The sequence below is a fragment of the Bombina bombina genome, chromosome 2 (assembly GCF_027579735.1).
Source record: "Bombina bombina isolate aBomBom1 chromosome 2, aBomBom1.pri, whole genome shotgun sequence".
Classification (NCBI taxonomy): Eukaryota; Metazoa; Chordata; class Amphibia; order Anura; family Bombinatoridae; genus Bombina; species Bombina bombina.
This window is the reverse complement of record NC_069500.1, coordinates 262,217,037-262,245,019: the sequence shown is the minus strand read 5'-3', so window position 1 is coordinate 262,245,019 and position 27,983 is coordinate 262,217,037. Positions and strand designations below refer to the sequence as shown.

Sequence of the window (27,983 nt, the reverse complement as noted above, 5' to 3'; positions counted from 1 at the left end):
TCTTCTAAAAAGGTATTGCAGGATGCCTCCATATGGAGGCATCACTGCAATACCCTGAGAGCTGCTAGAAGCGATTGCGATCGCTTCCAGCACTCTGTTAGACAACTGACGTACCAGGTACGTCCATTGTCATTAACTGCTTGTTAATGCATGACGTACCTGGTACGTCAGTTGTCATTAAGGGGTTAAGTTACATTTTATAAGCCTGATGAAACAGCTAGCTGCTGAGAAACGCGTCGCTTGATTTTAATCTTTGTTAGTAAAGTCTATAATTTTTTATCTTAAACACTTGCTACTGTGTATTATTTGGATCTTTATTGGTCCACTGGACAGCTGCTGATTGCCTCCTGTGGAAGCCTTGTCATAGTCTGTTGGGTGACTGTATTGATCCCTTCCTGTCTGAATAGCATCAATGGAGATGCATCACCTTTTGTGAGTATATATCTTACCACACATACTACTGCTCCTTGGTATAAGACTGTACTAGGCCATATAGGCACCTTTGTGTCTTTTTGTATTTTCATCACAGATTATCCATCATTTCGCCAAGAGGTCGGTCTGCTGGGTGACTGTTATAGATCCCAGACTGCTCCCATTGCACTAACTGGAGTGCTCCTAAGATTGTGAGTCTAATTTAACACAACCTGATCGTTTAACCTTTGTGGATCAAACAATATTGGGCCATGTGGCGCATCTGTCTCTTCTCTCGTTTATAGATTACCTTCTTGGATCCAGGCCGGGTCCCCTACAGATTGCTGCCTCTTATTTCTTCATTCCACCATCCAAAGACTTTATTATAGTTTTATCAAGTTTTTTTGCTTTAATACTTGATTATTAGTATGTTTATGTAACAATAATCTATATCTCTGACATTGTTTCTTTTTGGTATACACTATATATATTATTATACACATTACACAGCTTATTGAGTGTTAATTTCTCATCTTACTCCCACTATATTTATTAATTTTTCTAGGGCGCCCCCTATCTTATAGACAAAACCGTGTAACAGACCCAGACGAGATAAACACCAGAATCAAGAACACGCAGCCGTTATCAGGGTGACACTGAGAGGAAATACTTGCTAAGAAGCAAAATGTGGCTAAACAAGATATCAGATTGCAAAAACTCTGAGATAGAGGGCACACTCTAGGCAATCCAAGCCGCCCCACCGACCCATAGGTCTCAAAAGGGGAGAAGCACAGAACCTCAACGAGGCCCACAACACCCTCTTATTTTTTTTTTATGCAAACAGCATGGCAGGACGCCGCTGATGACTCCCTTGCTAGGCACTGCCTGGTAATGAACCCAGAACTCCAGGTCCAGAAACCAGATTGCTCTGTTTGTGCCACTGAAGATTGTTTCCGAAATGAACAACAAATCTCAGAACCTACTCCCAGCCGGGCCAGCCCAAGCGTCACAAAAGAGCGGAAAAAATAGCCTCAGCCATTCCAACAGAGCTCGGGGACCCACCCAAAACTCCTAAAAGACAGTCGACAAGGCCAAAGACCCAGAAAGATCTAGCAAAAGGCCCATCTTGACGTGGAGCCAGCAAGACTCCAGATAGAACAGAACAACCCAGAGAGCATACCTCTCTCCAAAATAGAGTAACCCTCTGTTCCATCCCCTGAATCTTAGGAGAAGTCCTAAAACAAGGCCACCTCCGTAAGAGAACAAGCCCCTCCCTAAGAAAAAAAGGTGGGCCATTAAGACAGAGCCCACGAGACACAAGGCCACAGGCTGAGCAAGAGATCAATTTCCAACGCAGATCAACTTGGATGGAATCCCCTTAGAAATTAGCCTGGCAGCACATAGACAGGGTGCAAAAGCTGCAGCGGCTACCCTGTAAATCCAGTGCCTGCAGAACCGTGAAGCTATCAGGTTACTTGAGCAAACCGTCCAAGGGAAACCTTTCAATAAGTGTAGGCAAGCCCAATGAGCAGCAGCACTCAGGAAATCTGGCCAACCGTGACCAGATCTACTAGCCAGACCAAAGGTCATAGCACAAGTTCCCTGGAACAGGAGAAGCCCAACCCGCCCTAGATCCTGAAAAGACCGGCAACAACCTGCAACGGGATCCACAAGGAAAAACGCTGAGCAAAAGCCTCAGCAACCGGAAAAACCAGGGGGATGACCGAGCTCCCGATTTTTTAAAACAAACAATATCCCAGAAACTCAAACACCCAGTCTGATATAAAAAACAGACCCACAGGGAGGTATCAATGTAATATCCAGAAGAACCCGGAGAACGAGAACACCTCACAAGTCCCGACCCAAGGAAGAGATCACCCCATGTTGAAGTCCAACGCTCCAAAGGAGCTAAGGCATCTCGAACCAAGACACTAGAGCCCATAGGCGTTCAAACTGCCACAAGGCGTCCAGAAAGTTCCAGAAGGACACATATAATCAAAAATAAAAGTCAACCTAGCCGGATAAAAGAAAATATAAGGCAACCCGTAGGTAAACACCCGAAAGAAGAAACAGGCATACCCGCAAGACCAGCCAAACAGAACCCTGATCTTCCAACAAAAACTGGGAAAGATCTCAATAACCGACAATCAGGAGATTACGTCATCCCCTCATGTCTAATAAGGTGAGCCATTTGAAGTAGAATACTGCGGATTCCCGTATCCGCTAAGGATAGGATCCTCTAATAACTTAAAAACGTGTGAGTAAAACACGGAGGCGCGCTATTCTGTAAAGAAAGGCACAACACTCAGGGACAGCTACACCCACAGGGAACTGTAGAGGCCCACCCAAGGTAGTGAGACCCGGGACAATAGGGCATGAGCACAAATGCAAATAAAACTTCTGGACGCATAATCGCCAAAAATATGTGAAAGCGAAAACGAGCTGCAACCTCCGGGGGGAACAAGTCGCCCTGCAAGGAGGGATAATTATAATCTGGATTGCCCGCATGTGTAGTAGTAGGGAGCGGTAGGGAACTTGCCTCTCAGAGAAAAGAACCCCCAGAGGCGGATGGCTCAGCAGACCCTTGATTCTCCGAGTCCGAGGAACAAGGCGCTCTAATACAACATATCAAACATAACTGATGACCTGTGTCAACTGGGCCAATTCACATTCTCAGTATCAGAAGCCTCCATAACCAGATAGAGATTATAATAATATGGACTAAAGAAAATTCTAAACGGCACCTGACACCCACAATGGCTGGGGCACTCACCACCTCCTAGGAACCAGACCAGAATTTTTCAGTCGCCACACAGTCAGGAATGCGGAAATGGAAGACCAGAACGTAAACACATCCAGTCACAAGGTGAACCGTATAGTCCAAAAAAAAGTGCGCCAATCATAAGGTCGCGTCACTTCCAAAGGCCCTTATGTTCTAAGCCGCAAGCCCAGTTAACACTACACATACGAAGTTTGAATCACATAACAAACGATTAAAAAAAAACCCTGTTCAATAATCCCCCTCGGGAGATATTAACCCTTGATTCCAAGATACCAAAGGAGCCTCACTGAGGCCCTATATTATATACTTAATAAGTCCCGCAAGATAGTACCTTACGGGAAGCAAATAAGTTACAGTACATTCTGATGAAGTAAAATTAAATGATCTTACCGGAATCTACACCGTGGAACAGGAACACTGTCCTTCAAGTGTGACGAAAAGTAGCAGCACCTCCGCCATGGACTTGAGAGAAGAAAGCAGGCAGCGAAGCGAAGTTAGACAACTCTGATTGCTTGTGGAGCTGTTAATCTGAGTCGGGATGGTTTCGCAGAAAGACTCTCCCTGCATCTCCGGACTCTAACTTTCATCCAGGCCCTTACTGAGAGACTGATAGGATTACTTTAAACTCCCGTCCCATGTCGAGGAGTACTACCCTCCATAAGAGACAAAACAAACTTCTGACACTTCTCTGCCAACCTCCTGGGACGAAAGGCAAAGATTGACTGGGGGGATGAGAGGAGTATTTAAGCCTTTGGCTGGGGTATCTTTGCCTCCTCATTTCCCAAAAGTAATGAATGCAGCTGTGGACTCTTTCCATTTATGAAGACATTTTTTTATATATATATATATATATATATATATATACATATATACACACACACACACTGTGTATATATATATATATATATATATATATAAATATATATATATATATATACACATACATACACATATCTTCATAAGAGAATACATAAAATGCAAACACTCACCAATGAAGTGACAGACCTTGCATCCTCTTCATAATTTACTACAGGGGGTGGCTCTTTTCCATCATTCTCTTGTACTTTCTGATCCAGTAACTCTTTCTGAGCAGATATTTTGGCCTCTGTGCACTTAAGATGTTGTATTGTCTGCTTGAGTTCTTCAAGTGCCTGTTTTTGGCTAAGCAGTAGCACAATGCTGTGGCAAAGGACAAAAACAAAACATATCTGTAATAGATAAAACTACAAAATAAAAAAAAATCTCTTCACATAAGAGTGTTAGCACAGTTTAATACTTTGATAATAGGTGGTAAGGAGTTATTAGATGCTTTATAACTATAGCATCTTGGACTCCTTTAGAGTAAGGAAGGAAATATTTTAAAAAAACTGAACACAATTAAACAAGACAGAAGATACAAGACCATTCAAATATTAGAGAACATATATAGCGCAAATATAAATCCCTTTCTGTAACAGTAGCAAAAATTCCAAAGCAACATATACTAAGGCACAGGTTTTGAGAAGGAAAAAACAAAAAACCTTATCTAGGTATGACAGATAACTTTCTACCACATGCTGTTTTTAAAGAATCAATCATACTGAATTCTCAGGGTATACATACAAAAAGATGATAATACTGCACATTTATTTAACAGTAGCTTCATCATAACTAGCTATATTTGAGGCCACAGCCTCAGCAGAATAAGTCTTCACATTAAAAAGTATGGGACCTCTTCCTAAGTTATTAAGATATGACAAGCAACTCAAAAAATCAAATAAGCTTTTAAAGCCTACTGCCCCTTTCTGGATGTAGGACAAAATGGTAATCAATCTCTTCTGGTATTATTAGTAGCTTCTATGCAATACTTTAGCACTCTTACTAGATCAAGTCTCAGTAGAACTTTATTTGTTTGTTTAAAGTTAAAATCTGAAATCTTTGATTAAAGCTGAAACTGCCCTCCTATTTCTGAGATTTACAGAAAAACATGTTTACTCATCTTACCATAATTTACAGCTTACTAGGGAAGAAACTATGAGAGGAAAAACAATTCAAAACTTCACTAATAAAAGGCCCCAACACCAAGGGATAGCGGTTTCCTAGCAAGAGAGAGTACAAAGGAAGCCTAGTGAGTTCTACATCGAGTCTGGAGTCAAAATATAGAAATTATAGCAACCTTTTGTGACATTCACTATGGAGCAGTAAAGCAACAAACGGTAAAAAGAGTAACAAAAATAGACCCATATAGTTATATTTTCAGAGGCAGCAGATACATTTTCTTCATATAAATTTAGCTTCAGCTCCAACATTCAAGTTTTGTTGACTTCTTTCAAAGAAATTGAAGGCCAGGAAGTAAACAGCTTTTGTTATTGACATATTCATGACTAGATAATCCAATAACAGCTAGATATTATATATTTGACAAGCATGGACTTCAAGGACGTTAATGAAACACGTTATTTTTGCTAATATAGTGGATACCCTTTCCCTCAGATTCTTCTGTTCAATTGGCAGATGTAACAACTGCACCTCAAAAGGAAAAAATGCCACAATAGTGTAGTTCAATTTCCTTCAGGTTATTTAAATAATGTCTCTTAGTTTACTCATAAGTGGATGAACTTTCACAAGCTCTATTGATAAACAACAATGTTGTGATCACCTCACAACCGGCACTCCACTAGGCACAATCTGTAAAACGGCTTTTAAAATGAGAAAATAAACATAGTACAGACCACTTTTTAACCATCAACTAGATATATTTATTGAACTCACTCTTAAGCTCAATCGTGCTTTAGGAAGAGTTACGTTCGGCACATAACCAGCCCAACATCCGGATGTAAAATAAAAACTTGCTTACTGATTTTTGGAGGGGCGGAGCTTGGCCACCCAGGTGGATAGCCGTGTTCTAGAGGAGCTCCTGATCCCTAAAGCAGTACAATCAATATTTATGGCACATCCATAATCCTTTTAACCTACCCTCGATGGGGCTAAAGTAGTAGGGGTCAACCTGAAACTGTAACCGGCGCTATAGCGCGATACCGCCGCACAGTAAGACCGCATTGCTTTACTTGATGTACGCAACGGCTGAGAGACAATCTACAGGCCTCCTGTAGCAAACGGAGAGTATGCGACCTAGAAACCCTCAAGCAAGCTCCACATTACTGCAGCACCGGAAAATTTGATGTTCTAGGCGGACCTAACATCCTAAACCAGTCACCGTACCACACAGTGACATCAGCCATACCAGCAACACCCTTAACATAATCACTCAGATGTGGGTGCACGCCATACAGCCCTAACCTACCGTATCCGATAAACAGAAGACTACGTTATCTAGAACGCAGGGCCATCTTCACTGTTAACTATGCAGCAAAAGCATAAATAATTAGACAGCAGGCCTACCACAGAAGTGACTGCTCTAACATCTTGCATAACTGGGTGATATAGCCCTCTTCACATTGCCATAACATAACTGACAAAGATCGTGGCTAATGCAATAATCAGAGAGTTATAGTGGAGCTAACACGAAAGAGGCTATATAAACCAACAACAGACTAACCACGGGGCCATACTGAGGCCTGTACACGCCATTCCTAGCAACCTGTGGACTTTCATTTAACAGCGCATACTGAGATAGCAAAATATTAAACACAGGTATCCCTCAGATACACGCTAGCCACAAAATTATAAACATCTAACCCCTCAATTACCACTAATTATTTTACAAATTGTCGGAAGCATCTCCAAGCCACAATCTGTAAATGCTGAGGCCTATACGCGAAATATATCCAACAACTAAATAAGTTGATGTAAGGCTGTGTAATCTACACTAACGGTGTTTACTACTATACTCACACCGGACTACACCGTGGACTAATACAAGAGGGTTGGCAGTGGGATGCCTGGCAAAAAGCAGCATAACGTAGACAAAAGTGCATCCACCTGGCCACTTAGTAAATATTTAAAGCAAGTGGAGCAACCTAGCACCACAACAATAGAAGATATAGCTAACCACCAACAGACAACCTCTGCACAACTACACTCACCTGACTCACAGACACAACACCTCATTACTAAAGAAGATCTGCAAAACCTATCTTCGAAAAAACGTAATGCAGGAAATGCGTAGCCTTTCAGAGATCTAAGAAAAGACATTAACGCCTTGGATACAAGGGAGACACAGGTCGAGGCAGCGCCGGCGATCAACACTGTCTCCATCCAACAAACATCCACAGAACTCCAACACCACCTAGACACGATTAAATCACTTACAGACAAGCTAGAAGAGCTCGATAACCGAGGCCGAAGAAACAACCTGAGAATAAGGGGTGTATGAGACCATACATCCACCATCTATAGAGGGATATCTACAAAGTCTTTTTCGTACTGTAAAAGGGACACCCACATCACCTGACATAATAATGGAGCAGGCCCACAGAGCCCTGAGGCCAAAACATCCACCAAAAGCACCCCCCAGGGACATCATCGTCCGGTTCCTGAATTTAAAGGACAAGGAAGAAATCCTCAAATGTGCAAGAGCAAAATACCCTTAACAGATGCAGGTGAGGATACACAATTGCTCTCTGACCTTTTGCTAACTACTCTGCAAAAGAGCAGGGAACTTGCACATGTCACTGCAAGATTGAGGTCCAGTAAAACACAATATCGTTGGGGTTTTACAATATCACTAATCGACACGCACAACAATAAGACTGTATCTGATCTACAGGCCTTCTACAAAGACTTATCCTTGGAAGAGGTCCAGCAGCAATCCCAAACTAGCTCAGGTCTGGAGACCTCTGCACCGTCCAAGTTTCCTTAACTTGATGATAGAGCCCATGGACGAAGATAGATAACTTTAGCTCTTTTACCAGAGCAACACAGTATCCTTTTTAAAATTTATATTACTATGCCTAGAAAACTCCTAAAGCGATTTATTAAGGACATTGTAAATGAGATGACTTCTATAAATAGATATCAGAGATGGTTTCACAATGTGTTGGTATTAGGGTGTTGATGTACTCCCCCTGTTATTGATTTAATCCCCCACACTACTATTACTTGAAGGTTAGTTCTGACCATATAAATAGACTAAAAACACCCCCTTTAAATAAACCACTACACTATAGAATGACACACAAACAATTAATTGAGGTACAGACACATCACACAAAATTGTCAGGCCTGATATTAAGTCAGGTAGATAAAGATTCAAGCACTAGTGGGAAAATACGCCAGAGGACCCCAACAATACTTTTCCCCAACATATAAGTAAACTCGTTAAAACCAATTTTCTTACAACTTGAAGAATTGTCTCACACTAATTACATGTTTCTATATATACCTCCCTAATCAAGAACGTTTCGACACATAACTACCTATTTACCCCATCTTTCCTTCCCATCCCCATAACACCTTCCCCATTTGCCATAATCAATCCATCACTCAGGTTTGTGGAAACACAATTCTTGAGCATATAATGTTTGACCAAGTTGTACTTGCTAAAAGGTTACTACCCCTATTATATTTGTTAACGGATATACGGTTGCCTTTTGTTTAGACAATCTTTTGATTGTCTTGTTAATAGAGATAACCGACTACCAATTGTTTTATATATCTGTCGCCTTGTGTATCAGCTATCTTATTTAACTATATCTTACTCATCTTAATCTACATCATCTTCTTTTCTTTCACCTTTAACCTACTCCTAAAGACTTCATACTCTTCCCTTTCAATCCCCTTCTCCCCCCACCCCTTTTTTTTTCTCTCTCTCTCTCTCTCTCTCTCTCTCCCTACAGAATGAATCGCCAAGCCAGCAGGTTTGGAACACATGATCTGAACTTCACCACCATAAACGCAAAGGGCCTCAACAACCCAGGTAAAAGGTCCATAGCCTTTAGAGAACTCAACAATTTAAACAGCCATGTGATATTTTTTCAAGAAACACATTTTCGTAAGGAAAGGGAACCAAAATGGTATAATGCACAATAGCCCACAGCTTATTTTGCTTCTGGTACGTCCAAGAAATGTGGAGTAGGCATATTTATACATCAATCTGTCCCCCTAAAGCCAACACATATTGAAAAAGACACAGAGGGGAGATTTCCTGTCCTTACCACAATGCTCTATGACCATCCCATTACAATGGCAACAATATATACCCCAAACACTGACTAGCACTCGTTTCTTAAATGCGTTTCAAAGGTACTGAAAGATCATGCGAAGGGCCCAGTGTTTCCAGCTTGTGACCTAAATTTACCTTTAGATGCCCGAGTGGATACTTCTAATGGCTCAATTAGAATTCCCAATAGAACGATTAAATCTGTCAAGACAACCCTTTCGGACTTAGTATTGCACAATATTTGGAGAACACTGAACCCCACAAGCAAAGAATAGACTTATTTTTCACCTTCCCACAATAAATACTTGCGAATTGATTATATTTTTACAGACACAACGGGATTAGATATGGTTAACACATGCAATATCGACCCGATTACATGGTCAGATCATGCCCCGTTCAATGGCCTGACATCCCCCAACAGTATACATATGGAGACTTGATTTGTTATTAGACAAACCCCTCAGACAGAATTGCAAAAATCCTTGGAGGACTATCACATAATGACCCCACACACACCTCATTGAAAAATATGTGGGAAGCACATAAATGTGTGATGCGTGGTGAATTTCTCAAAGATAAGCACAATTACTCAAACAATACAAAGAAAAACACAGAACTGTTAAACGCTATATCAACCTTAGAATTCAAACACAAACAGAACCCTCTTGATGAAGACAACAGAAAGGAGCTCACCCATACCAGGGATGAACTTAAACAACATTTACTAGAAGCTTTCCAACACAAAGCCTTAACAATCAAACAACAATACTATGAAGGGGCAACAAGCCAGGGAGATTATTAGCTAAATCAAAATGCAGAAAGCAACCTAAATCACGTATACACTGTATAAAGACTGCAGACGACTCATCACTAAAATGTAGCAAACAGATAGCAAATGCTTTCCATTCTTATTATAGTACACTATATAACCTCAAGCAAGCGGAAGACACAGGGACACAAAACAGTAAGTATTATCATCTAAACAACAAGCTATAGAGGCTTACTTAGCCACTCTAGATCTACCATAGTTAGATCAGGCAGACGTCGATAATATGGACATGCCAATCTCAATGGAAGAATTAGCTCAGGCGGTTAAGGAACTACCAGGTGAGAAAACCCCTGGTACAGATGGGCTTACACCAAGATATTACAAAACATTCTTTACTTCTTTGGCCCCCATAATGCTCCAACTCTTTAACAACTTGGCCACCTTGCCAGTTCAATGCTAGAAGCACATATTACAAACATTCCTAAACCCGGAAAATCCTCCAATACCCCAGAAAAACAAGTCAACCTTTTAGCAAAGATCCTGGCAAAACACCTAAATAAATACCTCCCAAACCGAATATCGATCGATAAGATGGGTTTTTTTTCCAGGCAGAGAGGCCCGGGACAATACCTCTAAAGTATTACAATTAATAAATTATGCCCGAACTGAAGGAGTGCCTATGGCTCTCTTCTCAACAGATGCAGAGAAGGCCTTCTTTTTCTGCGCCCTGAACTTTGGAGACTCTTTTGTAAACATGACATTTGTCTTAGATTCTCCCCCAAATGCTCGGGTTAGGGTAAATCAAAAACTCTCAGATACATTCCATATAACCAACAGCACTAGACAGGGGTGCACTCTTTATCCTCTTTTGTTTATCCTGTCAATTGAAGAGTTAGCACATAAAGTCAGGAACAACCCTAAAATCACCGGAATTAGAGTTGGAGATACAGAGCTTAAGCAGGCACTTTATGCGGATGATATTCTTTACACTCTCACAAATATAGACTCTTCCATTCCAGAACTTCTTAAAGAAATAGAACTCTATGGCACACTCTCAAATTTTCACCTCAATCTCACAAAGTCAGAGCTCCTAGATATCAGTACACCGCATGAACACATACAACTTGTTCAAACAAATTACAAGGTCCCTATAGCCAAATCACAGTTGAAATATCTGGGCATTGACCTCTCAACAAACCCACAATATCTTTACAAGAACAACTATTCAAAACTAAGGGACAAAATAGTTAGGGATCTATCTTCATGGAAAAACAAACCACTTTTGTGGCTAGGAAAAATAGGGGTGATTAAAATTAACATTTTACCACGTATTGTATACATTTTACAGACAATTCCGATCCCCTTACCTAGAGACTTCCTATCTCAATTACAAAAAATCATTGAACAATTTGTTTGGACGGGCACAAAACCAAGAGTCCCTAGGAAAACAATGTATCTTCCCAGAGATAGAGGGCTAGGATTCCCGGACCTGGTTACTTATAGGCAAGCAATCTTATTACAAAGGTTAATAGAGTGGTCACACAACACCACACAAAGTGTGGGTCAGACTAGAAGTTCAAATATTCAAACTGAACAACGTTGGCACATTAGCGTGGATTTCAACATCTCTACGACATGGAAATTTTGCATGAATGGGATAAACTAATAGCCACTAGCGCACACATATCTGCTAAACTATCGCCATTAATACCCATTATATAAAATCCAGATCTACTATACCACAAACTGGGAACACGTATCAGAAAACCTTATAGCTTGAGGGCAGATACTTTCCATTTCGCCATTAAAAATTGGCGATTACACTCACAACAACATATGATAAAAACACACTGAAAAATATTCTCCTCATGGTTGAGATACAACCAGCTAACCCCCTATCTAACACATCATGCATACAAAAATATTTTTACAAGAGATCTCATCCATTTGAACATCTATGCACCATGACCACTTCAATGAGACGATTGATATCCTTAGTATATAAACATCTACCTCCAGAAACACAATTACCAACTTACACCATAGCCTGGAACAGAGACTTCAATAATGACATAGACAGAGAAGACTGGCTTAAATCATTTGCACTAGCTAAGCGCTCCTCAGTATCAGCGACTGTACAAGAAATACAACTTAAGCTGCTATGCAGGTGGTATTTAACCTCGGTAAGGCTACATAGATATTTCCCAATTGCAAGCCCCCTATGTTGGAGAGGCTGCGGAGAATCTGGCATGCTTGTTCACATTTGGTGGTCGTGCCAGAGACTCCAGGGTTTCTGGACGGAAGTGAAATTATATCAGATAAATTACAAACACTAATCCCAAAAACACTAGAAACAATACTCTTCCTCCCTCTCCCCAAAATCAGGGAAACACATGCGTGGGTCCTTCTCCTGATGATGCTTACAGGAGCCAAAAAGCGCATTCCAAAAAATGGAAAGCAAAAGAAGTACCAACCATTGAGGAATGGATCTCCTCCGTTGATTACCTTATTAGAGAGATTTCCCTATTATAAAAGCAACCAAATTGCACCCATGAAATTATGCTGGCTACCTGGAGAGACCTCCCCCTCTGATAAGAAACATCCCATGTGTATATATATATACACTAAAAATGGCTTAAAGGGACAGTATACACTCATTTTCATATAACTGCATGTAATAGACACCATTATAAAGAATAAGATGCACAGATACCGATATAAAAATCCAGTATAAAACTGTTTAAAAACTTACTTAGAAGCTTTCAGTTTAGCTCTGTTGAAAAGGCAGTTGGAAAGCCCACTGCAAGTGGGAAATAAGACACTCCCCCTCCCCCTTCTTTTGCATATGAAAAGACCCTTTACACAAACAGGAGCAAGCTGGAGAAGGTAGCTGACAGTATTCACATAAAACTTTGGGGCTTGGTTAGGAGTCTGAAAATCAGAGCAATGTTATTTAAAAATAAGCAAAACTAAACATTTAAACAAAAAAAAAAAAAAAACTTCAAGGGGTATATAAATAGATCATCTACAAAACATTTATGCAAAGAAAAAATGAGTGTATAATGTCCCTTTAAGACTGGATCCCACCCCCCACCCTCTTCTTAAATTTCTTCTTAATTCCTGATACACAGATCTTGTTTTGGAAAAAAAAAAGCTTGTTTATTAAAACAATACAATAATTATAAAAATTCCTTCCGTACAATGGTATACAATAGGCAATGGAAACTATTGTATCAAAGTCTTTACATAGGGCAATAAGTTCCAATTTAAACACCTAATTGTCTCGTTAAGTACTCTTGGATATCAGTGTTAGTCTGACGCGGGTTTACTATGAAACAGCTTTCTCAAGGATACTAATCAAATTTCAGTTCTGGATGTTTATTTACCAAAAAAAAGAGTTCCTATTGGTTGTCATTAATATCTTGGTGCCTTTTCTTAATATACTTTCCAAGTTCTTTCTTCCGGCATTGTTCTACATCATTTCCAGTTTCCCGTTTGTGTCATTATGTCACTTCCAGTCATGAGACAAACCACCATATTGGTTCTAGTTCATACTTGGAATCCATATTTGTAGTATTTTTTTATTAATGATATTAAAGGCATTAAAAATCATATTGGTAAATGTTTGGCTTAACACTTTATATAGCAAACATGTTATTGCAAGAAAATATATACACATCATTAGAAATGGAAGGACATTTAATCTATATGCACTTACACCTATAAGGTTAAAAGATGGATCTGTATATTTAAATATATGTATATTACTAAAGGATTATTTGAAAATCTACTTGCACATGTACAAATTACTCTATTAAGGTATCTATTACCAATGGAGTAATTGATACATTATCATATGAACACATACGAGAAATCAATATTTGGGATTGTATGACTACATCAGTGTACATATATAGATAAGATGCGGTTTCTTAAAACAGTTTAGAAAAAGTGGCATATTTCAGGGGGGGGGGGGGAGGGGTTTAGAAAAAAAAAAAGAGAAGGAACGCTAATACAAGCAATTAGGATTAATCACTAAAAATAAATTATTTCAAAAAATCCCTCATATTCAAAATATATAAAAAAAAGATTAGAGGAAAAAACACAATCTGCCCTTGTAATGAACTAACAAATGTTCTATATTCTTCTGGAACAATTGTAGTCTATTGAGTATCCGTACCATACAATGTTTAAAGTATGTAATGATTCTCTGAATGCATAAATGGGCTTGATTTTTCAATAAAATTAATATATCAATCAAAAAAGTACTTATATTGTTTAAAAATTCTTCCAGTGAGCTCACTTCCCTACTTTGAGTTGCAGGTCCACCTTTAGAATGCTGTATGAAGGTCTGCGGGTTGCTCCAGAATGATTGTCGATCTGGAATATCACTATACTTCTCATGTGATCAAGGCATCCAGCCTATACACAATATGAAGTGATGCAAATTTGGATGCAACTTATCTCCAGAATGTGCTGTACTTTATCTTGTAATATTTATCTTTCCATGTAGCACTAGGTAATGGTATTTCTGTCTCCAGTACACTGTTTTACTAGGCCGGACCTCCAGTATTCATGCTTTGGTTCGTTAGTTGATTTTTTTTACAAACGGCCTGCCTTATTCAAACCACCGCTCCCAGCTTTTGCTGTGATGCGCTCTGCCGTGACTCACAGATTTGCCAAACAAGGTTACACCTCTACGCATTTCGCCTATGGCAGCTTTTGTCACGAGTTATATAGAATATTAGGGATTATTTAATTAATGTATTTTTAGCAGTTGACTCCTAATTGCTTGTATAAGCACTACTTCCCTTTTTTTCTTTGTATGCACATTATTTTAACCTTTGGGAACAAGGAATGTCCTGGGCAGTTTTAGCCATATAAGAATTTTTTAAGTTTTTAGATAAATTACATTTCTTTGTTTTTGTATTTTTAAAGTTTTTTTTAGATTAGGTATTAGCTTTCTAGTTGAAAAATCCACTTAATATCTATTCTGTTAGGAGTATTTAGAGTATCGCCACCTCTCCAATGTGGTGATACTCTTGCAATCCCCATAAATTTTAAAGTATAAGAATTACAATTGTGTCTTCTTATAGTGCAATGATAGTGGATGTTTTTTAGTTCCCTTATTAAATGTTACAGATATGTTCAGCTATCCTTACTCTCAGAGGACGTGTACATTTCTGGTATTACAAGTAATAAATTGTTATATGCTATACTATTTTTGTGCCCACATTAGATTGGAAAAGTTCAATATGTTTTGTCATATAATTTGAGTATACCCATTACACATGCCACATCTAAAAAATCCTTTTAAATTCCTATCAGCTAACCACATTTCATCCTTGATGTCTTTCCTGATGTAAGCTCATTGACAAAATATTTTTCAGGTTAGGTGATTTACAGAAGATTATCTTAGGCTTTTCTCTTAAGATTTCTTCTAAAGCTGGATCTCTTTTTAAGATCCCAAGATATTCAATAATTTTCTTAATTTGGAAAATATCTGTACTATCATTTAAAACTGTAGTTCCGTATATTCTTCCTTATCTTGTTTATCTTGTCTTTTATATTTCAAGAGACCTCTATTTAATTTACCCACTTCTATCACATTTTAAAAAAAAATAATTTTTTTCAAGAAATCTTTTCTTTATAATATCAGCTTGTTTATAATAATTCTCAATTTCGGTACAATTTCTTCTTCTATAAAATTGTCCCTTTGGTATATTTTCTAACCAAGCTTTATAATGACAGCTGTATGTATGTATGTATGTATGTATGTGTATATATATATATATATATATATATATATATATATATATATATATATATATATATATATATATATATATATATATATATATATATATAGGAATTAGTGTCAAATAATAATAAAAATAATTCTTAGTCTTAATTTTATCATTTTCTATATATACCTCGAAATCTAGAAATCTAAATAATTATTTTCTTGACTCGCTTCCCATATTAGTTAAATGCCCTAATCATTCAAATTTAGATTTCTATTGTATTCTTCCAATTGCAACTGCGTTCCTTTCCATATAAAGAAAAGGTCATCTATGAACCTACAATGGGACACCAGGTATTGTGACAAGAATTGCGAACTGTATAGAAAAAGTGGTCCCCCCACACAACTGGGCCCAAAACTAGTGCCCATCGCATTCCTGCATAGTTGAAGATAAGATTTATATTGAAATTTTGGAAGAAGTAAGTCTCCAGTAACAGTTGAATCCAGTCTATTACTTACTACTTTTGGTAAATAAACATCCAGAACTGAAATTTGTTAGTATCCTTGAGAAAGCCGTTTCATGGTAAAATGTGCATCAGACTAACGCTGATATCCCCGAGTACTTACAATTAGGTGTTTAAATTGAGATTTGTAATTCTCCTAATTAAGGACTTTGATAAAATAGTTCCCATTACCTATTGTATAAAATTGTACAGAAGGGATTTTTATAATTATTTTATTGTTTTAATAAACAAGTTTTTGTTTTACATCCAGATGTTGGGTTGGTTATGTGCCGAACATAACACTGCATAAAAACAAAAATTTATGCTTACTCTTTTTTGACACGGTGAGTCCACGAATCAATTACTGTTGGGGAATATCACTCCTGGCCAGCAGGAGGAGGCAAAGAGCACCACAGCAAAAGCTGCTAAGTATCACTTCCCCACCCACAATCCCCAGTCATTCGACCAAAGGAAAGGAGAGAAAGTAAGTAACACAAGGTGCTGAGGTGCCTGAGGTTTATATCAAAAAACTGTCTGAACAATACAGGGCGGGCCGTGGACTCGCCGTGTCAAGAAAGAAAGAAATTTATCAGGTAAGCATACATTTTGTTTTCTTTCTTATGACACATTGAGTCCACGGATCATCATCAATTACTGTTGGGAATCAATACCCAAGCTAGAGTAGCAAACAAACCACTTAAGTCCAAGTAGTATAAAATACGCTCAAAACAACGTTTAATTGTAACACTGAATGACAATGAAAGTTCATTGCAATTGATTCTTTGTTTCTAAAAAATTGTGTTTTTAAATGTCAGATGTCAAATACAGTATAACTTACAGGATCCACTGAATTAATGGAGTTGCAAATATGAAACACCTTTAAAGCTGTACAGGCTACGCTCCAAGCCTGTCAATGTATAGAAAATGTCACAGCTATGCAAGGATCCGTGTTACATATAAATAAACCACACTGATTAAATAGCCGTAAAAAAGCTTCAGAAATTGTAGCTATTTACTCACGGTTCCGGGGTGAATTCCTGTATAATCCCACTGACCTTATGTAGTCAGTAACGGTCTCAGTCCCAATGCCGTAGTGCTTCAGGGCTCTCCAAATACCCTGCTGTAATCCAAAGGTAACTCAAACAAAAACTCGTTAAGCAGCTGCGGTGACCACTTGTATAAGGCGAGGAGGGAGAGAACAGGGCAAATAAAAAGTTTGTTTATTGTAGAATTGTTAAAAGTATACAGAGCACAGCTAACAGATCTACACAACTTACGCGTTTCCTGCCCTACAGGGCACTTCCTCAGAGCTGTTGTACAGTTGTGTCAAACCTAATTAAGTACACTGGTAGGAAATCTGGCCCAGCCAATCGGAATCCACATGGGCCACACTCCCCCTCCGTGAACCTATCGCATATAATCTAACACATGTACAAATACGAAAAAACAATAAAGAAACAAAACTGAAATTTACTATCATCTCATAAAGCATATACCATTTGCTAAAACACACGCCCAGATTCATAATGAAAGAGATAGCACATACAGATATTTACAAGCTCCCCCTACTATATTCGCTCCCGGATCGGGGGCCGACCCTTCATGCTGACTTGGGGTCAGCTGCGGGTTTCTTAGACTGCTTCCCCTTGTTCCAAGACTGACTAGGCTTCCAGGAGGACTTGGCTTGATCTTGCTTGGAGGAGGGAGATGAGTGTTAACCTCTAAAGTTACGAAAGAAACGAAAATTACTCTGACGTCCTTTCTGCCTATACTTTTTATCTTGAGGAAGAAAGGATCCCTTCCCTCCTGTAATATCGGAAATAATCTCAGTCAAACCAGGCCCAAACAAGGTCTTACCCTTGTAGGGAATCGCCAAAAGTTTGGACATAGACGAAATGTCCGCAGACCAGGACTTCAACCATAAGACTGCGAGCTAGAACTGCAAAACCAGATATCTTTGCTCCCAGCTTAATGAATTGTAAGGAAGCATCCATAATAAAGGAATTGGCCAATTTAAGAAACTTAATCCTGTCCTGGATTTCCTCAAGAGGAGTATCTGTCCGAATAGAATCAGACGACGCATCAAACCAGTAAGCTGCAGCGCTGGTGACAGTGACAATACATATCGCAGGTTGCCATTGGAGACCCTGGTGAACATACATTTTCTTTAGTAATGTCTCCAACTTCTTATCCATCATATGCTTGAAAGAACAACTATCCTCTATGGGAATAGTAGTCCTCTTAGCCAAAGTGGAAATCGCTCCTTCTACCTTAGGAACCGTCTGCCAGGACTCCTTAATGAAATCAGCTATAGGAAACATCTTCTTGAAAATAGGAGATGGAGAAAAGGAATACCAGGTCTCTCCCACTCCAGTGCAATAATCTCTGTTGCACGGTCTGGAAAAGGGAAAACCTCCACCGCGGAGGGAACATCAAAGTATTTGTTCAGCTTACTAGACTTCTTAGGATTGACTATGATTGTCGTGTCGGAGTCGTCCAAGTTAGCCAAAAGCTTCTTAAGTAACATGCAAAGGCGTTCTAGCTTAAATCTGAAGGATACCACTTCACCCTCAGACGCTACAGAAGTAACTTTGTCCTCAGACTTTTGAGAAGAAGCACTGAGTAGCCACAACCTGATCAGAAACCTTACTTGCTGATTCCTTAAGTTTCCTTTTACACCTTTTCTGCATCATGGGAAAGGCGGACAATGCTTCAGATACCACTGAGGATTTCTGAGTAGCAATGTCCTGCAAAGAAAATCCTACTGGATTGTGAGAGGAAATGCAGGGCAGGGCACTGCAAGTTGAGACGTAAAGGATTGGGACGCTTGAGGAGAAATCTGCGGCATATCTGCTACAGGAGAAACCTGAACAGCATCCGCCCTAGCTAATGATGGCTCATGATCAAAAATGTTTTCCCTATAATTTAATGTTCTCTCTATACAGGAGGAACAAAAGGGTACTGGGGGTTCCACCTGAGCATCATAACAAAGCTGACATGCAACAATCTGCAAGGCCTATTGTTCCATTCTCAATAAAAACGACAAGCAAGAAAAATAAACTATTTCTTTAATACTTATGAAGAATTACTGCGCCTTTAAATAGAGCTTAAATCAAACCTCTGGTACACAAACTAGATTAAGTACTGAGCAACAAACCCCAGGCAACCCAAACACATCAGCAGTTCACTGAGGTGCTACCTGTCCTGCAGCCTGAAGAGAAAATTACAAACTGATCCGTTCCGGACGGCAACGCTATCTTTTTCTCTTTAAAGGGACACTGAACCCAAATTTTTTCTTTTGTGATTCAGAAAGAGCATGCAATTTTAAGCAACTTTTTCATTTACTCCTATTATCAAATTGTCTTCATTCTCTTGGTATCTTTATTTGAAAAGCAAGAATGTAAGTTTAGATGCCGGCCCATTTTTGGTAAACAACCTAGGTTGTTCTTGCCGATTGGTGGATAAATTCACCCACCAATAAACAAGTGCTGTCCATGGTCCTGAACCAAAAATTGGCTGGCTCCTTAGCTTAGATGCCTTGTTTTTCAAATAAAGATAGCAAGGGAACAAAGAAAAATTGATAATAGGAGTAAAATTAGAAAGTTGCTTAAAATTGCATGCTCCATCTGAATCACAAAAGAAAAAAATTGGGTTCAGTGTCCCTCTTAAGAAACAGCCGACAACTGTATCACTATTCTGCAGCCCACAGAGCCACAGAAAGCGCGCCAACTGAAAAAAACACCCCCTTGCAAGGTTTCTCCCCCTTAGGCATGGAGTGGACCTGTAGACATAACGGAGCAACAGTAAAAAACACAATACACATTCCCTGAGACAGGTGGTCCTGAGACAACCACCAGAGAAGAGAATCTCTGGTCTCCTGGTCCAGATGCAGTTGAGGAGACAAATCTGCATAATCCCCATTCCACTGTTTGAGCATGCATAGATGTAGTGGTCTGAGGTGTAGGCGGGCAAAAGGAACTATGTCCATTGCCGCTACCATGAGTCCGATTACCTCCATATACTGAGCCACTGATGGCCGAGGAATGGAATGAATAGCTCGGCAAGTGGTTAAGAGCTTTGATTTTCTGACAGCCATCAGAAATATTTTCATTTCTACCGAGTCTATCAGAGTCCCTAGGAAGGAAACTCTTATAAGAGGGAAGAGAGAAGTCTTTTTTTTATGTTCACCGTCCACCCGTGAGATCTCAGAAAAGCCAACACAATGTCCGTGTGAGACTTGGATAGCTGGAAAGTTGACGCCTGAAATAAGATGTCGTCTAGATAAGGTGCCACTGATATGCCCCGTGGTCGTAGAACCGCCAGAAGGGACCCTAGCACCCTTGCGAAAATTCTGTGAATAGGGATGTGTAGATACGCATCCTTTAAGTCCACGGTGGTCATATATTGACCCTCCTGGATCAGAGGTAGAATAGACCGAATAGTCTCCATCTTGAATGATGGAACTTTGAGAAACTTGTTTAAAATGTTGAGATCCAAGATTGATCTGAAAGTTACCTCTTTTTTGGAAACCACAAACAAGTTTGAGTAAAAAACCTAGCCCCCTGTTACTCTTTTGGGACTGGGCGGATCACCCCCCATGGTATGTAGGTCTTCTACACAGCGTAAGAACGCCTCTCTCTTTGTCTGTTTACAGACAATCGAGAAATGTGAAAAGTCCCCCTTGGAAGAGAGCCTTTGAATTCCAGAAAATATCCCTGGGACACAATTTCTAAAACCCAGGGATCGTGAACATCTCTTGCCCAAGCCTGAGCGAAGAGAGAGAGTCTGCCCCCTACTAGATCCAGTCCTGGATCGGGGGCTACCCCTTCATGCTGTCTTAGAGGCAGCTGCAGGCTTCTTGGCCTGTTTACCCTTGTTCCAAGCCTGGTTAGGTCTCCAGACTGACTTGGATTGGGCAAAATTCCCCTCTTGCTTTGCAGCAGAGGAAGCTGAAGCGGGACCACTCTTGAAATTCCAAAAGGAACGAAAATTATTTTGTTTGGTCCTCATCTTATTTGATCTATCCTGAGGGAGAGCGTGACCTTTCCCTCCAGTGATGTCTGAAATAATCTCTTTCAGTTCAGACCCGAATAGGGTCTTTCCTTTGAAAGGGATGTTCAAAAGTTTAGTTTTAGATAACACATCAGCAGACCAGGATCCAAGATCCAAGATTGATCTGAAAGTTACCTCTTTTTTGGAAACCACAAACAAGTTTGAGTAAAAAACCTAGCCCCTGTTCCTCTTTTGGGACTGGGCGGATCACCCCCATGGTATGTAGGTCTTCTACACAGCGTAAGAACGCCTCTCTCTTTGTCTGTTTACAGACAATCGAGAAATGTGAAAAGTCCCCCTTGGAAGAGAGCCTTTGAATTCCAGAAAATATCCCTGGGACACAATTTCTAAAACCCAGGGATCGTGAACATCTCTTGCCCAAGCCTGAGCGAAGAGAGAGAGTCTGCCCCCTACTAGATCCAGTCCTGGATCGGGGGCTACCCCTTCATGCTGTCTTAGAGGCAGCTGCAGGCTTCTTGGCCTGTTTACCCTTGTTCCAAGCCTGGTTAGGTCTCCAGACTGACTTGGATTGGGCAAAATTCCCCTCTTGCTTTGCAGCAGAGGAAGCTGAAGCGGGACCACTCTTGAAATTCCAAAAGGAACGAAAATTATTTTGTTTGGTCCTCATCTTATTTGATCTATCCTGAGGGAGAGCGTGACCTTTCCCTCCAGTGATGTCTGAAATAATCTCTTTCAGTTCAGACCCGAATAGGGTCTTTCCTTTGAAAGGGATGTTCCAAAGTTTAGTTTTAGATAACACATCAGCAGACCAGGATTTAAGCCATAACGCCCTGCGTGCTAAAATGGCAAAACCTGAATTCTTTGCGGCTAATTTAGCCAGTTGAAAAGCGGCATCTGTAATAAAAGAATTAGCCAATTTAAGGGCCTTAATTCTGTCCAAAATTTCTTCTAATGGAGTCTCCATCTGAAGAGCCTCTTCTAGAGCCTCAAGCCAGAAAGCAGCTGCAGTAGTTGCAGAAGAAAACCTTGATGAACAAAAAACAGAATTTATACTTACCTGATAAATTACTTTCTCCAACGGTGTGTCCTTACTTGTGGGATATTCTCTTCCCCAACAGGAAATGGCAAAGAGCCCAGCAAAGCTGGTCATATGATCCCTCCTAGGCTCCGCCTACCCCAGTCATTCGACCAACGTACAGGAGGAAATATGCATAGGAGATACCGTGGTGACTGTAGTTAGAGAAAACAATTCATCAGACCTGTTTAAAAAAACCAGGGCGGGCCGTGGACCGGACACACCGTTGGAGAAAGTAATTTATCAGGTAAGCATAAATTCTGTTTTCTCCAACATAGGTGTGTCTGGTCCACGGCGTCATCCTTACTTGTGGGAACCAATACCAAAGCTTTAGGACACGGATGAAGGGAGGGAGCAAATCAGGTCACCTAAATGGAAGGCACCACGGCTTGCAAAACCTTTCTCCCAAAAATAGCCTCTGAAGAAGCAAAAGTATCAAATTTGTAAAATTTGGCAAAAGTGTGCAGTGAAGACCAAGTCGCTGCCTTACATATCTGGTCAACAGAAGCCTCGTTCTTGAAGGCCCATGTGGAAGCCACAGCCCTAGTGGAGTGAGCTGTGATTCTTTCAGGAGGCTGCCGTCCGGCAGTCTCATATGCCAAACGGATAATGCTTTTAAGCCAAAAAGAAAGAGAGGTAGAAGTTGCTTTTTGACCTCTCCTTTTACCAGAATAAACAACAAACAAAGAAGAAGTTTGTCTGAAATCTTTAGTGGCCTCTAAATAGAATTTTAGAGCACGGACTACGTCCAAATTGTGTAACAAACGTTCCTTCTTTGAAACTGGATTCGGACACAAAGAAGGTACAAACTATCTCCTGGTTAATATTCTTGTTGGAAACAACTTTCGGAAGAAAACCAGGCTTAGTACGCAAAACCACCTTATCTGCATGGAACACCAGATAGGGCGGAGAACACTGCAGAGCAGATAACTCAGAAACTCTTCTAGCAGAAGAAATTGCAACCAAAAACAGAACTTTCCAAGATAATAACTTAATATCTACGGAATGTAAGGGTTCAAACGGAACCCCTTGAAGAACTGAAAGAACCAGATTAAGACTCCAGGGAGGAGTCAAAGGTCTGTAAACAGGCTTAATTCTAACCAGAGCCTGAACAAACGCTTGAACGTCTGGCACAGCTGCCAGCCTTTTGTGAAGTAAAACAGATAACGCAGAAATCTGTCCCTTCAGAGAACTTGCAGATAATCCCTTCTCCAAACCCTCTTGTAGAAAGGATAAAATCCTAGGAATTTTAATCTTGTTCCATGGGAATCCTTTAGATTCACACCAATAGATATATTTTTTCCATATCTTATGGTAAATTTTTTTAGTTACAGGCTTTCTAGCCTGAATCAGAGTATCTATTACAGAATCTGAAAACCCACGCTTTGATAAAATCAAGCGTTCAATCTCCAAGCAGTCAGTTGGAGAGAGACCAGATTCGGATGCACGAATGGACCTTGAACAAGAAGGTCCTGTCTCAAAGGTAGCTTCCATGGTGGAGTTGATGACATATTCACCAGGTCTGCATACCAAGTCCTGCGTGGCCATGCAGGAGCTATCAAGATTACCGAAGCCCTCTCCTGGTTGATCCTGGCTACCAGCCTGGGAATGAGAGGAAACGGTGGGAAAACATAAGCTAGGTTGAAGGTCCAAGGTGCTACTAGTGCATCTACTAGAGTCGCCTTGGGATCCCTGTATCTGGACCCGTAACAAGGAACCTTGAAGTTCTGACGAGACGCCATCAGATCCATGTCTGGAATGCCCCATAATTGAGTTATTTGGGCAAAGATTTCCGGGTGGAGTTCCCACTCCCCCGGATGGAATGTCTGACGACTCAGAAAATCCGCTTCCCAATTTTCCACCCCTGGGATGTGGATTGCAGACAAGTGGCAGGAGTGATCCTCCGCCCATTGAATTATCTTGGTCACTTCCTCCATCGCCAGGGAACTTCTTGTTCCCCCCTGATGGTTGATATATGCAACTGTCGTCATGTTGTCTGATTGAAACCTTATGAATTTGGCCTTTGCTAGATGAGGCCAAGCTTTGAGAGCATTGAATATCGCTCTTAGTTCCAGAATGTTTATCGGGAGAAGAGATTCTTCCCGAGACCATAGACCCTGAGCCTTCAGGGGTTCCCAGACTGCGCCCCAGCCCACCAGACTGGCGTCGGTCGTGACAATGACCCACTCTGGTCTGCGGAAGCTCATTCCCTGTGACAGATTGTCCGGGTTCAGCCACCAACGGAGTGAATCTCTGGTCCTTTGATCTACTTGAATCGTCGGAGACAAGTCTGTATAATCCCCATTCCACTGTTTGAGCATGCACAGTTGTAATGGTCTTAGATGAATTTGTGCAAAAGGAACTATGTCCATTGCTGCAACCATCAATCCTATTACTTCCATGCACTGCGCTATGGAAGGACGAAGAACAGAATGAAGAACCTGACAAGAGCTTAGAAGTTTTGATTTTCTGACCTCTGTCAGGAAAATTCTCATTTCTAAGGAGTCTATTATTGTTCCCAAGAAGGGAACTCTTGTCGACGGGGGAAAGAGAGCTCTTTTCTATGTTTACTTTCCATCCGTGAGATCTGAGAAAGGCTAGGACTATGTCCGTATGAGCCTTTGCTTTTGACAGAGACGACGCTTGAATCAGGATGTCGTCCAAGTACGGTACTACTGCAATGCCCCTCGGTCTTAGAACCGCTAGAAGGGACCCTAGTACCTTAGTGAAAATTCTCGGAGCAGTGGCTAATCCGAAAGGAAGTGCCACAAACTGGTAATGCTTTTCCAGAAAAGCGAATCTTAGGAACTGATGATGTTCCTTGTGGATAGGAATATGGAGGTACGCATCCTTTAAATCCACCGTGGTCATAAATTGACCTTCCTGGATGGTAGGAAGGATCGTTCGAATGGTTTCCATTTTGAATGATGGAACCCTGAGAAATTTGTTTAGGATCTTGAGATCTAGAATTGGTCTGAACGTTCCCTCTTTTTTGGGAACTATGAACAGGTTGGAGTAAAATCCCATCCCTTGTTCTCTTATTGGAACTGGATGAATTACTCCCATCCTTAACAGGTCTTCTACACAATGTAAGAATGCCTGTCTTTTTATTTGGTTTGAAGATAATTGAGACCTGTGGAACCTTCCCCTTGGGGGTAGTTCCTTGAATTCCAGGAGATAACCTTGAGAAACTATTTCTAGTGCCCAAGGATCCTGAACATCTCTTGCCCAGGCCTGAGCAAAGAGAGAAAGTCTGCCCCCCACCAGATCCGGTCCCGGATCGGGGGCCATCCCTTCATGCTGTTTTGGTAGCAGTGGCGGGATTCTTGGCCTGCTTACCCTTGTTCCAGCCTTGCATCGGTCTCCAGGCTGGTTTGGGTTGAGAAGTATTACCCTCTTGCTTAGAGGATGTAGAAGCAGAGGCTGGTCCGTTTCTGCGAAAGGGACGAAAATTAGGCTTATTTCTAGCCTTAAAAGACCTATCCTGAGGAAGGGCGTGGCCCCTTTCCTCCGGTGATGTCTGAAATAATCTCTTTCAAATCAGGACCAAACAGTGTTTTGCCCTTGAAAGGGATGTTAAGCAATTTTGTCTTGGAAGACACATCCGCTGACCAAGACTTTAGCCAGAGCGCTCTGCGCGCCACAATAGCAAACCCTGAATTTTTCGCCGCTAATCTCGCTAATTGCAAAGCGGCATCTAGAATAAAAGAGTTAGCCAATTTGAGTGCATGAACTCTGTCCATAATCTCCTCATACGAAGATTCCTTATCGAGCGACTTTTCTAGTTCTTCGAACCAGAAACACGCTGCCGTAGTGACAGGAACAATGCATGAAATTGGTTGAAGAAGGTAACCTTGCTGAACAAACATTCTTTTAAGCAAACCCTCTAATTTTTTATCCATAGGATCTTTAAAAGCACAACTATCTTCTATGGGAATAGTAGTGCGTTTGTTTAGAGTAGAGACCGCCCCCTCGACCTTAGGGACTGTCTGCCATAAGTCCTTTCTGGGGTCGACTATAGGAAATAATTTCTTAAATATAGGGGGAGGCACAAAAGGTATGCCGGGCCTTTCCCATTCCTTGTTTACTATGTCCGCCACCCGCTTGGGTATAGGAAAAACATCGGGGGGCACCGGAACCTCTAGGAACTTGTCCATCTTACATAATTTCTCTGGAATGACCAAATTGTCACAATCATCCAGAGTAGATAATACCTCCTTAAGCAGTGCGCGGAGATGTTCTAATTTAAATTTAAATGTTACAACATCAGGTTCAGCTTGTTGAGAAATTTTCCCTGAATCTGAAATTTCTCCCTCAGACAAAACCTCCCTCCTGGCCCCTTCAGATTGGTGTGAGGGTATGTCAGAAGCGTTATCATCAGCGTCCTCTTGCTCTTCAGTGTTTAAAACAGAGCAATCGCGCTTTCTTTGATAAGTAGGCATTTTAGATAAAATATTTTTAATAGAATTATCCATAACAGCCGTTAATTGTTGCATAGTAATAAGTATTGGCGCACTAGATGTACTAGGGGCCTCTTGTGTGGGCAAAACTGGTGTAGACACAGAAGGGGGTGATGCAGTACCATGCTTACTCCCCTCATCTGAAGACTCATCTTGGGCACTATTATTATCTGTGGCATCATTGTCCCTACTTTGTCTGGACACCATGTCACAATTATCACATATATTTAAATGGGGAGACACATTGGCATTCATACATATAGAACATCGTTTATCTGATGGTTCAGACATGTTAAACAGGCTTAAACTTGTCAACAAAGCACAAAAAAAACGTTTTAAAATGAAACCGTTACTGTCACTTTAAATTTTAAACAGAACACACTTTATTACTGAAAATGCGAAAAAGTATGAAGCAATTGTTCAAAATTCACCAAAATTTCACCACAGTGTCTTAAAGCCTTAAAAGTATTGCACACCAAATTTGGAAGCTTTAACCCTTAAAATAACGGAACCGGAGCCGTTTTTACATTTAACCCCTATACAGTCCCAGGAATCTGCTTTGCTGAGACCCAACCAAGCCCAGAGGGGAATACGATACCAAATGACGCCTTCTATAAGCTTTTTCAGTGGATCCTAGCTCCTCACACATGCATCTGCATGCCTTGCCTTCCAAAAACAACTGCGCATTAGTGGCGCGAAAATGAGGCTCTGCCTATGACTAGAGAAGGCCCCCATCTGAAAAAGGTGTCCATACAGTGCCTGCCGTTTTTTAACAACAATCCCCAAGATTATAATAACTATAAAGCGCTATAATCTGTCAAATATGCTTAGCAAGTAATCGTTTTAGCTCAGAAAAATGTCTACCAGTTTTTTAAGCCCTTATAAAGCCTTTATTCTTTTACTTAATCTAAGAAAATGGCTTACCGGTCCCCATAGGGAAAATGACAGCCTTCCAGCATTACCAAGTCGTGTTAGAAATGTGGCCATCATACCTCAGGCAGAAAAGTCTGCCAACTGCTTCCCCAACTGAAGTTACTTCATCTCAACAGTCCTGTGTGGAAACAGCAATCGATTTTAGTAACGTCTGCTAAAATCATCTTCCTCTCACAAACAGAAATCTTCTT

The 27,983-nt window shown here is 40.5% G+C and overlaps 1 protein-coding gene across 2 annotated transcripts in view; it reads right to left on the bottom strand.

Annotated features, from left to right (window-relative positions):
• FER (FER tyrosine kinase) overlaps positions 1-27,983 on the bottom strand; it is a 728,481-nt gene that overhangs the window by 514,310 nt on the left and 186,188 nt on the right. For both annotated transcript variants that reach the window (XM_053701530.1, XM_053701531.1), the window contains exon 10: positions 4,183-4,372. In XM_053701530.1, coding sequence (XP_053557505.1) covers positions 4,183-4,372 — 190 coding nt within the window. The remainder of the gene's footprint in view (positions 1-4,182; positions 4,373-27,983) is intronic.